This window comes from Pithys albifrons, chromosome 6, assembly GCF_047495875.1.
Source record: "Pithys albifrons albifrons isolate INPA30051 chromosome 6, PitAlb_v1, whole genome shotgun sequence".
Lineage (NCBI taxonomy): Eukaryota > Metazoa > Chordata > Aves > Passeriformes > Thamnophilidae > Pithys > Pithys albifrons.
The window spans coordinates 34,057,014-34,071,910 of record NC_092463.1 but is presented as its reverse complement, the minus strand read 5'-3'; the positions used below and the strand labels follow the sequence as shown (position 1 = coordinate 34,071,910).

At 36.3% G+C, this 14,897-nt stretch overlaps 1 protein-coding gene across 20 annotated transcripts in view; it reads right to left on the bottom strand.

Annotated features, from left to right (window-relative positions):
* The window catches only part of GPHN (gephyrin), a 290,109-nt gene that overhangs the window by 158,701 nt on the left and 116,511 nt on the right, over positions 1-14,897 (bottom strand). For all 20 annotated transcript variants that reach the window (XM_071558087.1, XM_071558093.1, XM_071558090.1 and 17 more), the window contains exon 3: positions 10,209-10,266. In XM_071558087.1, coding sequence (XP_071414188.1) covers positions 10,209-10,266 — 58 coding nt within the window. The remainder of the gene's footprint in view (positions 1-10,208; positions 10,267-14,897) is intronic.

Genomic DNA, 14,897 nt, shown 5'->3' with positions numbered 1-14,897 from the left:
AGCCACTTAAACAACATACTCAATAAAACATAGAATCCACTTAAAACTTTACATTTCACATCTGTGCTCAGGTACAGCTCATCAGCACATCTAAACCAGTCTTGTGCATCTGATAAGAGAAAGCATCTGAGCAAATAAAGTGCCTCTAGCAACATGGTTCAACATGTCAATACTATTTACACCATTCCTTTGTCTCCCTGAAGGACATTTTTGGTTGGTTTTCTGTTACAAACATGTCACATTTCATATTCTGTTTTAGACAGTGGACCTTACATCTGACAGAGTTACTAACAGGATAAGGGCACAACAAAAACAAATTAATTACCAGAGAAGTTTAATTAGGTGTAATCACACGACAAAGTACTAAGCATCATTCTATTAATACAGTTTGCAAGCTTGCATATCACAGGAAGGCGTGTACAGTTTTTGGTATCTTCCTACTCTGGTTTCCAATGAAGCCATTAAAACACAACATCAAAAAGCATCTAGAAAACATACTATGAAAGCAAGATAAACTACACTACGCTAGCAGAACTATCTGCACTCTCCCAGTTACAAGTCTTTTTCAGAAAAATACAGCATATTAAGCTGGTTTCTGACAGAGACATGACTGCTGTCTGTGCTCTGTGTGTTCTTTTTTTTTCTTGCAATCAGTACATTATCAACAATAGAAGACATAATCCAAACTCTGGCGCTTGCTTTCAGGCAGTCTTACAACTGGCATAAATTAAGCATGAGAGTTAATTTTAAAAGGGCAGTAGAATTAAGTAAGAATGTTATTGAAATGCAACAAAATGTGCCACTTGTGGATGTTTCTGTCTCAGTCTCTTTATCTGTACCTTATAGGGAAATGCTTATATAAATTAGGTAATTTTTATAATCTGACTCTAAATCTTTTCCAGTCCTACTGTGTCATTTTTGTGATTAGGGGTTCAACCCTTCACATGCCATTGTATATGGTGTGGCACCAGGGGCTCATACATAACAGAAAAGGTTTAGTGTTCTGGTCTTGGTTCCTTTTCTAATAATTTCTCAGTCTTTCCCCCACTCCCTCCCTCTGAGTTGCTCCTGCACACTGAGTTAATAGTAACTGCCTTAACACACTTCTCAGACCTCATTCTTAGATCACAGTAGTCTAATTAGAGACTTCTGTTTTATATGCAAATTGGGGATTTTTCTACATCTCCTATACACATCCCTTTACATCAACCTCCTCTGAATTTCATCAAACTGTTTGTCAACCAATCAATATTTACTTACTTTCTCTACAAATAATAATTTTCATAATTCTCTAAGACACTACCTGTAAATAGCTGTAAAACCTGAAGGTTATTAAAAAAAACCCAAAACACCAAGAAAAAAAACGCTCCCTGAAAAACCAAACCAAAAAAAAAATCAAGCACACAATTGATCCCATTTTCCTTATATACAAAGGACCATCACATAGAACCGGAAGAGTTTGTGTTTCTAAGAAAGAGATACAAAATCAAAAAAACTGATTGTCTTGTTTTCTACATACACAGGACCAGCATTCACCTATTGTGACAATCACAAAGAGAAAGAATTTACAGAAATCTATTTACTGTAAGAAAAGATCATACTGTAGATCTCACTCAACTCAGTCAAGCCCTTAACCAACCATGACGTTATCAGTTATGATAGGACAAGATTAAATATCCTTCATAGATTTCAAAAAACAATCATTAGAAAACATTCTTATAGGCTAAATATAACCAAACAAAATTTAATGTAACAGGTCACATGGAAGATTATTAGGGCTTTTATATAAACTTGATTCACTTATATACTTGCCAAAAGCTACTTGCTGCTTAATGAAGCTGAGCTATGTTTCCTTCTCTCACTCATCTAAGTGATACTGCATTGAATAAGTGACTTTTCCAGTGAGAGCAGAAGGCACTGAACACATTGCCCAGTACATGGAGTCAGATAAAAAGTACAAAAGACTGTGTTAGAGCCAGTCAGAAGATGCCCCAAGAACTAACTGGGTTTCAGGTGATGGCTGGTACAGAGATACACAGTCAGCAAAAATGGAAAACAAAAGAAAGCCAGGAGGAAATTAGATAAAATTGGTTCGTAAGGTCATAGAGAGAGGCAAAAATATTTTTTATGCTGGAAAACAACAAGAGGTTTCAAATCCTATTTCTAATGTAGTTAATGAAGAAAGACTGAATAGACAAACAGGACTGTGTTAATGTTAAATTTGATACATGTTAAAATCCCCTCTTAGGTGCCAGGTAACCAGAAACACTTAATGGATGAACAATATACTGGTTTGCCCTGTAAATTAGCTGTCAGCTATTTTTCTTCTCTGTTTGTGGGAGAACTACAGAACTATTTTGTTTGCTTTGGAAAGTAAATAATATTACTATAATGATTTTGTGTCTTTAGTATGGCATTTGAGCTTAAATGGATGGAGGACTATCTTCCCGCCTTTCCTTTCCCCATGCTGCAATATCCCATGATTTGCAAAACACAGGCGCAATTTTTCTGGTTTTGTAAGACTAAATCACACAATAAAATATAAAATGCATCAGTTTAAATTCTTCTTACGTTGGAACAGGAATTAATAATGTTTCAGCATTTTCTATGTTCACGACAGCTTGTAAGAGTAAGGTAGCTTGGTGAGGTGGTCTTATCTGCCACTTCTAGAGCCATTAAGTCTCTGAGACTGCAAAGCCCATGAAATGTAAGATGGAAGACAGTAGGAAAACAACAAGTGACAATTCCTATTTTCATGGGGAAAGTTAGTGAGTATACTTTTTCACCCAGAGTGTCTAGGCACTTGATGCCCTTGCCAGGAAAGAAGAGGAATGCTCTTGATACATTGAGCAGTCCTAACAGAGATCAGAGTTTGTTCACTAACAGATGTAAAGAAATTCTGGTCAGCCCTAGATGTTTCTTCCAAAGAAATAAAAGTCAATTGGCCTCTTCAGTGCCAGATACCAAAAAGAACAGATACTCAGCTTCCCTGCTCAGTTGCTTGGTTTACAACCCACACATCTCTCAAAACAGTAAAGAAACAGCAAGGCAGAGAAGAATAGAGTGAATGTGTAATACTGATAATGTCAGCAACTGCCTGACCCTTAGAGAAATTCCATCAAATGCCAGGAAACATCCACAAGGCAGAGATGAATTCTGTTGTCCAATAATCAAGGGACAGTGATAGACACTTCAGCCATCTCTCATTTTACATTTTTTCTAAAGATTGGTGTTTTTGGTTGAGAGTCTGTAATTGCAGTGAGTATCCACCATCCATGGAAGATGAGAGAAATGGATGAAAAGTCCCTTCAATGAGTACTCCCTAAGGAGTTCCTATACAAAAATTTGATAGCAGTAGTTATAGCATGGAGAAGAGTCATGTCCTTCAAGCAAAAACAGTCTCAAACCTATCAGAGCAGAAACAATCCAAAAGTCACAACTGATATTCACAAGAACTAACAGCTTCATAGGTGGAAAAAATATCCCACAATAGAAAAGGCATTCTTATGAAACACTCCTATTTCACTGGTGTGACAGTGTGCCTGCACAGGGGTTCAGGCTTGCACAGCCAGGCTTGGCACCGAAAAGCCTAGAGCCAGAACCCAATGCAATACAGATTGTGCTTTCCAGAAAAAAAGAGGCAAAATCAGTATTAGAAGAAAGAAAACTAATGCAGATCAACAAAGGACTCATGAGAAGAAAAACCAACATAGCACAACAGATAATAAACCCACAGTCAAATAGAAGCAATATTATATGATACAATATAATAAAAACAATCAGCTGTTGACAAGAACAAAAAGAATGGAGCACAAATGCACAGCTAAAAGTACATTATCAGTACTGCAAGGGGTGCAAATCTGTAGCTTGTAGCAAAAAAGCATACACCTGTACAAATAAATAAAGTAATTTTTTGTTTTATATAAAAGTTTTGACAATGTGCCACACCATCTCACAGAAAAACCTGTAATTCTCTCCAGCATGAAAACAATAAAACCTGTAATATCACTTATGGACTAATACAGCAAGTAAAAAACTCAGAGTTCTTTCTGTTATCTAAACTATGTAATTTACACTTTTTTTGTCATATGTAGTTGGGAAAAGAATTAGACTCTGCTAATACAGGATTTAGAAATTAACTCAGGGAGAAATCTGTGTGTACAGCAGGTGAACTTCAATTACAGGGAGATATGACGAGATGTAAAGCTGTTTTAACTTAACACGTCCCACTTCTTACTTGTCCTTGTTCATGGCCGCAAGGCACTCATTCATGAAAACCCAAGAAGCGAGTAGGAGATCCAACTCTGCAAGTTTGTCAGGGATTTCATACACTAAATTTTGTGTAAATTTTTGTGTACACTAAATTCTGTGTCAATTTTTTGTGACTAGTTAGGACATTTGCCAAAGCTTTTAGAAACTTTCTTTTCCTGGATGCAAGAGGACAATGAAACTGTCACTGGGCAGTCAGAATCTGAGTGCATGTTAAAAGACAAGCCCTTGGTTTTGGCCAACTCACTGTCCAAACAATCTAATCATGGCATGACATGGGACCACCACACATTGCCTTTAAATATTTTTCAACTTGTATCTGTAAGCTTTGGAGTCTATGGGGATGCTACTTGTTAATACTCACTAGACATTCAATTGATAATACCCTTTTATGTCATGCTAATTAGTAAGACCTCTTGTGCCAGTGAGTCAGTAGTTACAATCTGAGATGTAGAAGGAAGAAAACACTGGGATATGCATATACTTTTAAACAGTGTGAGCCTCTTCAACAAACTCGTATTTTGAGAAGGAAAACTATTTTTTGTTTGTGCTGGATCTGAACAGATAAACAGTACCATAATCTCAGTATCATCACCAAATTCTGATGCCTCCCATCACAAACCTTGGGGAAACTTTTTGTGAGGATCCTTGGCCAATGCTGATACACTTAGCAGCTGAGCAACAATACAATGATGAAGTAAACCAGACATAGGACATAAACTCCTACACAAAACATGCACATCTCCTTTTTATGTAATGCACTGTTGATTCTGTAGAAAATGCAAGAAATATTTAAATGCTGTCCTGCCACCCAATATCAAGATACAAAACCAGTTTTGTTAAGTCTGAATATTTTGAGTCACAACCCTGTTCTTATGGACTATCCACCAAAGTACTTATGACTGCCTTTCTTTCTTCATGTTTTCTTTGTTTGTTTTTTTATATAGTACTACAAACCAGCACTTGTTGGCAAATTGCTACTTATTTTGGCACAAATTAATAAAGATGAAAATGTTCGAAGGATCAAGGCCAGTGTCTCTTGGCTGCACGCAAAGGTTGCATGAGTTCCACAAGCTACTGTCACCAGCAAAAAGAACAGAGGATGCAGTATTATGCAGGTACATGACACCATAAGGTCAAAACCCGAAATGATTTCTGAGAAAGTCTCTGAATAGAATGATTTTATTTGTAATATTTTTAAAGATACATATTTTTGATGGCAGAGAGTCCAGTTTTGCTCTTAAACACAGCTCACTGACAGTGAAACCAGCTTACTTGGTTCTTAAGATGTTCCTAAATATGACTGTGTGAAAAAGTTAAAATCTCATGAATTCCTAAGTCATCTAGAGCAACTGACCTCAAAGAGGACACCATGTTCCCCATGTCCCTTCTGGTTACTTCCTCCTCCCTCATAGTTTTTATCTTTTTTAACTCTTTGTTCTTTATCACTGGAGTCTGTTGCCTCACAGAAACAAAGACAATCTGAGAAGAATGCATTTCAGCTATTCATGAAAATAATTTTCATATATTATGCTATTAAGTTAACATATACTTCAAAACAAAAATGAGAGCTATCCTATTCAGGGGAAAAGGTGAGTAGTCTTAAATGTAGCCTTTAACACTCTATGCATATATGCTTTCATTTTAAAAGCACCTACAGAAGAATTACAGGTGTTCTTTGAGGAGCATAAAGTGTGTCTGTGTGTGAAAGGGTGGATAATGGAACTACAAAAACCGTCCCAGCTTCTTCCAGAACTGCTTTACATCTAACTTTATAATGTACAATCAGTACTAAGAAAAGATTTCCAACACAATTTCTTAAAACTAACTACCTGAGGAGGCAACCACTTAACTTTGTTCTCTACACTGGAATATCTGTCTTATGCCACAAATATTACAAGAACTAAATATAATTGGAATGTCTTCCTTGTGCATATTATGTTCATGAATTGAACACCTGCTACAAAACTAATTTCTGGCCTTGAGATGATGAGATACCTGCATATGCCTACATGAAAAGCATATGGGAAAGTGTGTAAAACAACCCAAGATAAAACAATTCAATTCCTTTTGGCTGTTGACTTGTGAACTGACTATTTTTTTAGAAATTTGTTCATGAGCAGTCTTCTCACACACTGAGTCTTCCTCTAGAATAACAATCCTTCCCTGCACCATATATTTCCTTTCTAATGATGGAATGCTGCAACCAAAAAGACCATCTCTCACAGTAATACAAACAGTGAGATGCTGCTGTTGGCATCAAACTATTTATAGGCACAACATACAAACTTTCCCTAATCCGTAAGTCATAAATTGCTCTTTACTCTTGAGAAAAACTACACATTGTAAACAAAATTGTCGTGAATGCCATTAACTAGAAATAAAGAAATGTTAAGTTTGCTGCTTTTCTTTTTCTCTCAGATGCAACTGCTTCAATTTCCAACAAGAGGATGTTCTTCAAAACCAATGTTGCCTGATATGCTCACCAGGCATTATGCACACAGAACCATTTGGCTTGGAAGACCTCTCCTTTAGGCACAACGTAGTACTGCGGTGGATGAGGAGCAGGCTGAAATCTGACAATGCATTTTTGCAACTTTGAAAAGGTTCTTGCCAACAGGATGAGCAATTGTGATGAGAACAGAAGTCTAGAGAAAGTCGAAACAGTGACACCTTCTCAGAAATGTGCTGTAATTTCTATATTAACTGTCTTCACCAGTTCTAGAAGTATTTTAAAATCACAGGTATGAAAATGAAGTGACATTGCTTTAACTGGTGAAGAGGAATGACAGGAATACAAATGGCATTCACTCAGGTGTTCCTCCTCTGAGAGCTTCTCTTACTGAAGCATTGGTCCTGAAGTTCCTGATAGATGTATCTACCTTCAAGAAGAGTTTTCAAGGGGGAAACCAGTGGTGGTATCTTGATAAGGCTACCTACCTGTTTAGTCCTCTCACTTTAGGAACCTAAACACCTATGACAAAAATCTGGGCAAAGGTAAGTTACATGACACTTCATGTCAGACTGATACACTGAGGAACTGAGTTGGTGATAGAACTGAGGAACTGAGTTGTCATTTCAGACACTGAGGAACTGTAGTTGGTGATTAGTTCCACACTAATCTTCCTAACCTTGGTATGGTGCATGAGGGTAGTTAGGGTACACACTATCACTTCTGCCATAATTACTCCTCATTCACATGCCTATAACATGCCACACATTGCTGAATTTTGGTAAGCAAGATGCCCTGCTTCAGTTCTACCCAGCAGTGATGAGACACACTCCTTCCAGGAAACAGGTACACATGTACAGGCAATATTATGGACACATAAAGTCTCACAGTACATATATACACAGAGTGAAATCACACTCAGATGCAAAAAGAAATACATTCTAAACACTCCAGAATGGAAACACTATGAACACATGTTAAACTTTGAGTAGTTACACAATACAGACAAATAAATTTCTCACAGATAAAACAGAGGTTATTTGAAAACTAATACATTTAGAAACATGCATTTCATTAATCTTCAAATGGTATTTTTCAATTGACAGATATATTAAGGCCTCCAGAATTTTTCCTCTTCCATAAACTCAAGATAGTCTCTACCTACAATGATGTTCTACTTAAGATGTAATTACAGGAACTAACAAAATAATACATCAGTTTTCCTTCTAAGTGATTTTGAGCTGTAAGAGGTTAATCTACCACCTTTCCTAGAATATATCCAAACACTGTCTAAGAGACTTCTTATTATTTGTCATAGTGTTTATTGCTCTCTGTCTGGTGAAGCACACTCCTCTTCCATTTAAGCAAGCAGCTTATTTTGTAAGGAGTATGAGAAAACACAAATATTACAACTCCTGTAAGTATGATTCAGCAACTCATCAAGTAGAATCAGATTTTAAAAATGGAGCTAGTCTTCTTGCATATTTCATCACATTAACCCTCTTAATATTTCCTGTTTAAATAGGAGAGGGATAGTTGTGAGGCAAAATAACTGAACTATTCTGCATGGAGTAAGATTCTCTCCTCTCTGGAAGTAACATTCCAATAAGCTCAATTGCCTTCTATTTCTCCTCTCTCTTTTTTTCTACTCAAATCTACTAGAAAACCTTTCACAAGTTAAGACTACCCCCTACATGTACTGCCAGGACACTTAGCTGCTATTCAAAATACGTATATGCAAAATAATACTTTTCTATATTCAGTATATGTTTGTCTATTCTACTCCCTGCTAGTGTGTCTTAGCATCCTCCAGTCATGCTTTGTTGCCCATGAATAACACCTACTGTATTGCAGCTTAAGGAGTTCAATCATTTGAGGTGTGAGAGGTGAGCTGACTTAAGTCACAACCTCAAAACCCCATTACCTGAACAAGACAAGAGAGTTACCAGGAACAAGTAAAGGAAGGGATTTCCCCCAACACTTTAAATAGGTCTGACTTAGAACAATACAATTCTTCCCCCACACTTTCGTGCTGGCACAACTGAGACTAATGAGTAACCCATCCTTTGCTGTTTCCAATGATCTCAAGCACTTAAACATGAACTGAGTAAGAAAAAGCTGAAAATTCAGAAGAGGTCTCCTTAGAAGGTGCAGGAAAACCCACATTCCTGTGACTACTGATCTTGCAATAAGTTCCTAAAAGTAAAATTATTCTTATTTTCCAACATTCCATTTTTCTTTGTTCACTGAACCCAATTTGGACAATTAAGCCAGAAATAGGAGCTTTATCTTCAACATTAGTGAAACATCAGTGGGATTGGATTTCTTAAAGGAAAATATTATGGTTTAGGGTTTCTGTCATTTTTTAAATAGTTTTGGAGCAGATCTCTGAACATCATGGAAATACTATGTAACACCAATAAATTTTGAAAACCTTTCCTTCTTTCCAAGACCAAAGTCAGAACACTGGATCTATCCTATTAAATTATGTTCACCTTGAAAATTCAGGATAGGAGAGTCCATGAATTTGGCAGAGAAAGATAAATTTTGATCACAGTGGTGTGATAACTTTGACTGATGCAGTCACTGTATTTCCTTGCAGTAGGTTTGATTCTAATGGAGGAAGAATAAATTCTCACCACTTTGTACACCGTCATGTCTACACCAGATATTATGCAATCACTTGCCTTTACAAGATTTTAAAACTACTCTTAATTCTCTTTGCACAGCTGAAAATGAGTATATGAAACAGCACAATGGGTTAAGCAATCACAGCAGTATGTCAGACTTACCTACTAACAATCAAATAAAGAACCAGCTACACAGACCATGCTATCAGATCTAGGCCAAATTCCCACCCAGTACCCTTCTTTCACTGCACTGAAAATGAAATTGGACAAAAATTGCCGAAGTACTTCCATGAGTGGACTTGGCTAAAGTGAGTTTTGTTATAATGAACATTACACTGGAGGTGAACTTCAGTATTTATTGTTGTCACTACTCAAAAGCAAAGAGCTTGTAAGGATTTTGAGTACCAATTACTTCATACTATTCCCTTTTCAAGACAGACTACTGAAAAATATGGATGTGCTTTTGATCTCAAAAGCAGAACGACACTATTTTTATTTTTGTTATTAAAGTGTAACTTGATGTTCACCAGAGTTTTGCTACCAGAAAAGTCCTGCCTCTCTCTTCTGGTGACAAAACAGAAATATGTTAAATTACACTAGTTTCTGGCATCCAACAAATCCTGTTGAAATCAACTTAGGCTGAAGGTAAAGTGTACTTGTAAAAATGATTAAAATTCTATTTTAGATGTATATATGTATATGTACATATATATATATGTATATATATTTTACTTTAGACAATTTCCTCTCTCCCCTACAATACACTTCAAAATAAGAAATAACATGGCTTTTTAATGTAACATTTCTGTAATTTTCCAAACAAAGAGATTCAGTGTTGAAAAGCAGTAATACTGTACCTTAATTTCTTCTATTTCATCTGGCACTATCTTGTATGCAGATATAGTCCCACCCAACCTGAAATAAGGAGAAGAAAAATGTTCTCAAAATTAGTAACAGAAAATGCAGCCTGTCAATAGTGTCATGATTTGTTCCAAAACACAAATATTCCTTCTACCAATTTAGAGATAAAACCCACCAAGCCCCAGATCAATCGCAAAAACCCTCCCCTTTCTTTCTTTATATGATTAACATAAACATTAGAAACAAGGTGTCCTTCACCTTAACAATTAGGTCAACCAAGCAGAATTACCATCTCTGGGATGGTAAGCTTTCTATCAACAGCCATCAATCACCATATTCTGTGATTTCTTGTTTGTTGCCTAAGGCACATGGATGAATTCAAATATTTGAAGCTGGATGTGCTCTGTGCTCAGTATTCCACTAAGCTGCTATAGAATCTTAAATGCGTCCAAATACAATTCTGGATGTTGCAATTTTTTAGTTGAATGTGCATGTGCAGACCTCACAAAACACAGACAACATGGCCTCCATGTTTGAAAAGTCTCTGCAGTTAATGGCTGGCAATAAAAAGCGCATGATGTGCAATAGCTGGCACTGATGGAGAAAACAGGCGGTTTTGTTCCACACTGAACTCACTTTTCTAAATCCTGCAAAATTCCTGGTAAATAACAGTTTACACACAGAAGATGTAAGAATAGCACATAATATAAGTGGTGGTAAATATTACATTTTCCGCAGAGACATGTAGACATGGCTTCTTTCATTTCATGAAGCAGTACCATTGATAGTGACAATTCAGACCTAAAAATATAACTGCACTAATGACCTCCTGCTGGCTCTGCACAGCAACACTACTCATTTTCTGGGTCCTACAGAAACCGAAATCACATTAGAAACTATTTAGTGTAGAGAAGTAGGCAGCTATCAAATGTATATTTGTATTAGCCTCTCTATTGTTGGAATTTTTCCTTCCAATTGTTAGCCTTTCTACACAGATCTATTTCCTTATATCTTGAAATTATTATACATATTATTTACTCAACTGAAAAAGGGGAGAAGACAGAAACACAGAAAATACATTAAGATTTTCGACATAAGTCCTCCCTTTCCGTATCTCTACAAGTAAATCACTCTCATAAATGAACAGTTTGAAGGCTTTAAGACAAAGTCTGCATAGGAAAAGTCAAGTCTGAACTCCATCACTGCTCCACGTAATATCAACTATCATTTCTGAGGTACAGATGGGGTTCAGATACTACAGTATTCAAATTTATCATGAACAATGAGTGTAGCAATTGCTCTCTCCTCTGCAATTTCCATTGCTGTCAGTCATTAAGTGAGCTTAAAGTTGGAGAGAACTGAAACTTGTCTTTGCCAGTGCAAGTACAAACATGAGTTTCTACTTTTCATGACCTCTGCTCCACCAAACTGTGACACGGGACAGCTCAGATGAATGTGCATTACTTAACATTGCACATGACCAGCCCCATATTGCTGCTGGAATGAGGTCTGTAAGACAGAAATTTTTATTTAGTTCTTCCAGATTCATTCCTGCCTGCACTGTGGAGTACCCAAAAAATAATTTCATTGACTTTCTACCCTCCAGCCAAAGAAGAGGACAGAGCCTCTGCTGCCAGCACTCCCACAACAGAGTTCCACCTGGGAGATTTCTTTATTGGCCACCCTCAGCACAACAATTAAGCACTTTCTTGGAATGTATTAGAGAAAAAAAAAATCAAAACAATTGACTCAGTAAACTCATCTGGCTTGCTTAAACCATTAATCAGCATCACTTTATGAAAATACCTCTGCAAAGTTTTGTGTGAAGAGTTTAACATACTCTGAATCTGCCAAGTTACAGTCCATAGCTACACATTTTTGAAAGAAAAAGATATACAAAAAGTTATGTTAATGTTTCAATAAAGCCTCTCACTGATAACTCCATCTCACATGTCTCTTAATACAATTATAATCCTACACTGACATATTTAGCTTAAAAATCCAAACCACAAACAATAAATGTGAAGCTGAAAGAGAATCAGAGACTCACTAATATACAATTATATAAATGACTCAGAGTTGAAATGAAGTTTTAATGAAGTCTCTACTTTCTTCAAATCAGACCACTGGATTTCATTCTATCTTATAACTTCCAAAAGAGAGATGCATCACAGATTTCAGGACTGGAACAGAATTTTAAAGGCATCACACGCTCTGGGAGGATGCAGTTAACACAGCCTCAACTCTTCCTACTGGTTCTAAGTATGATACATATGAAATTGAATTTTTGTGTTTACTATGTAATAATGTATCTATAAGAAAAAAGGATTTAAGCTGACTGTTTGGTAGGCTGTGAGCAGTGAACAGTCACATACAGGTCAAATTTAAAAACATTCTGCTTTTGTTGCTGGCAAAATGCCTTGATTACCTTCAATGTCATGCTAAAACTATTATGCTATACAATTTGCTTGCCAAACAAACTAAAGAGGCACAACCAGCAGTGAAACATGCTGCATACTCTGCACTCAAAGACCATAAACTCAGAACCATAAACAAAGACCAGCTTATTCCAACTTCAATGTAAATACTGTGAGAAATTTGAAAGCATTTGGATTGGTGCCACCACATCGCTATTACAATTCTCTCAGTCAGGTATGTCCAAAGTGTAAGGTACTACACAATGTCTAACACACACATAAGTTACTGAGAAAAATAAAAATATTGTGATGAGTGGCAAGAAAGAACAGCAAAATCAATCCAAACTCAAAATTAGTGCATTAATTATATGACCAGCTTGAAGAAAACGTTGCATTTCTGAATTACATTTAAGTGTCACTATCAATAGTGGCCTGTTTGGAAGTTTGCTTGTTACTTTGCAAATCCCTGATTTGATTACTGACACCGTAAAGAATAGAGACCAGACAATTACAGGAAACTGCAGCTACAGGATGATACATAGACTCTGACAGCGGACTCACACATGGCACGTTTTTTTAACTTCCTTGTGAACAACTTCTCTTGCAGGTTGGGGTTTTTGAACATTTTACAATAAAATTTTTAATCACGATGTTTCAAGAAGTAATTGCATTGCAATGAGAAGAGCAAAGGACGAGCTAGCATGGGTCAGTATACATTAAATACCATGGGCTTTCTACACTAGAATATAATACAGCAAAGCACATGTTAAAACAGCCAGAATTCAGATCACTAGGGACCCAATTTTTGTGCAGATTCACTCTCCATCTTTCACACATGTTAGTTTTATTACAGACTTTAATTATACTTCTCTCCAGCTGAACAACACATCCAGCATTCTCCAATATAAATGGCATTTCTCTCAGAAAATATAAAACCAACAAAGAACAAACCTAAATATAGTCAGCTACTTCCAGTACACTGAAAAGACAGTCACAAACTTCATCTAGAGATATCTAATGTGCAAACTCATTCTCTCACAAACTGCAGTATTTTCACATTATAGCAAGCCACATTATTTAATAGTGATATTATTTTAAATACTAGTTAGCTTTAACTTTTCACATGTAAATGTAACAGATAATCTCAAAGGTCCCAGAACTTAAAGTCAAATTCTGATAAACAGCATCAGCTCTGTATAAAACCATGCATGTAATACAGACACACCAGTTCTTTAATCTCTTTGCAGAAGTGAAATTATTCCTACATGTAGAAATTAGATCTGATGCAATAATAATGGAAGAACCACACCTTATGTTGGGCTAAACTGGCCAAGGTCTTTGAGGAGAGGATCAGAAAACAAAAGATAGAAATTCCATAAAAATAGCCAGGTAATAACAAATATCATGTATTATTCGTACAGATGTTTTAAACATAGTAGAAACTTCACATCATTTCTACCTTTTTGGACTGGCTTTGCAGAAAGTTCACAAAAAGGATTCAGGAGAATGAGAAAAGCAAGGTTTCTATAGCAACCTAAGAAATTAGCAAAATACAAAATAAACTGAAGTAAAGCCAACACAGTTGTATTGGAACAGATGGAAGCTTTACTATTTTACAAATTAAAGCTGAACATCACTGAAGAGGGAAGAGTAACTTCATCCAAATTGAGGAAAGTTGAAAGCCATGAAGAGCTGTACTCAAATGAAGGGAAGAAACAATGAACTGCAGCTCAAATCAGAATAGAACTGAAGAAAAAACTAAAAGAGAAATAAATTACAACTCTGTTACAACACTAAACCTTTCATTCTTTTAATAAGCTATCCATTTATGACCTGTTTGCTGTTAGTTTCAATACTCTATCTAAAACAGAAACTTGATTTCTCATTTTTTAAACATTAATCCTGGATATAAGGTCAAAATTACCACAGCACTACTTCCATACATTGCAAGATGGCCTTCTGATGGATTTTGTCCTGTGCACGTGAATATTTGCATGTTCAGGTGGACTCACTGGATTATTATTGCACAGCTACATCTCACGTGGGGCACTTGGACTGCATCAACACGGGTCAGCTCTTGCCATTTGAATTCTGACCAAAGATATGAACACAGTCTTTATATACAGCTCCACATTCAATGACTGCCGTAAGAAACTGAGCTATTGCTTCATCCGTTGACTTAATAAATGAGTCATACCAACTGCAATGAAGTCAGTTTTCTAAAAATAGCTTGTAGCCAGCTTGGCTGCTGTCATCTGCTGAAGTTCT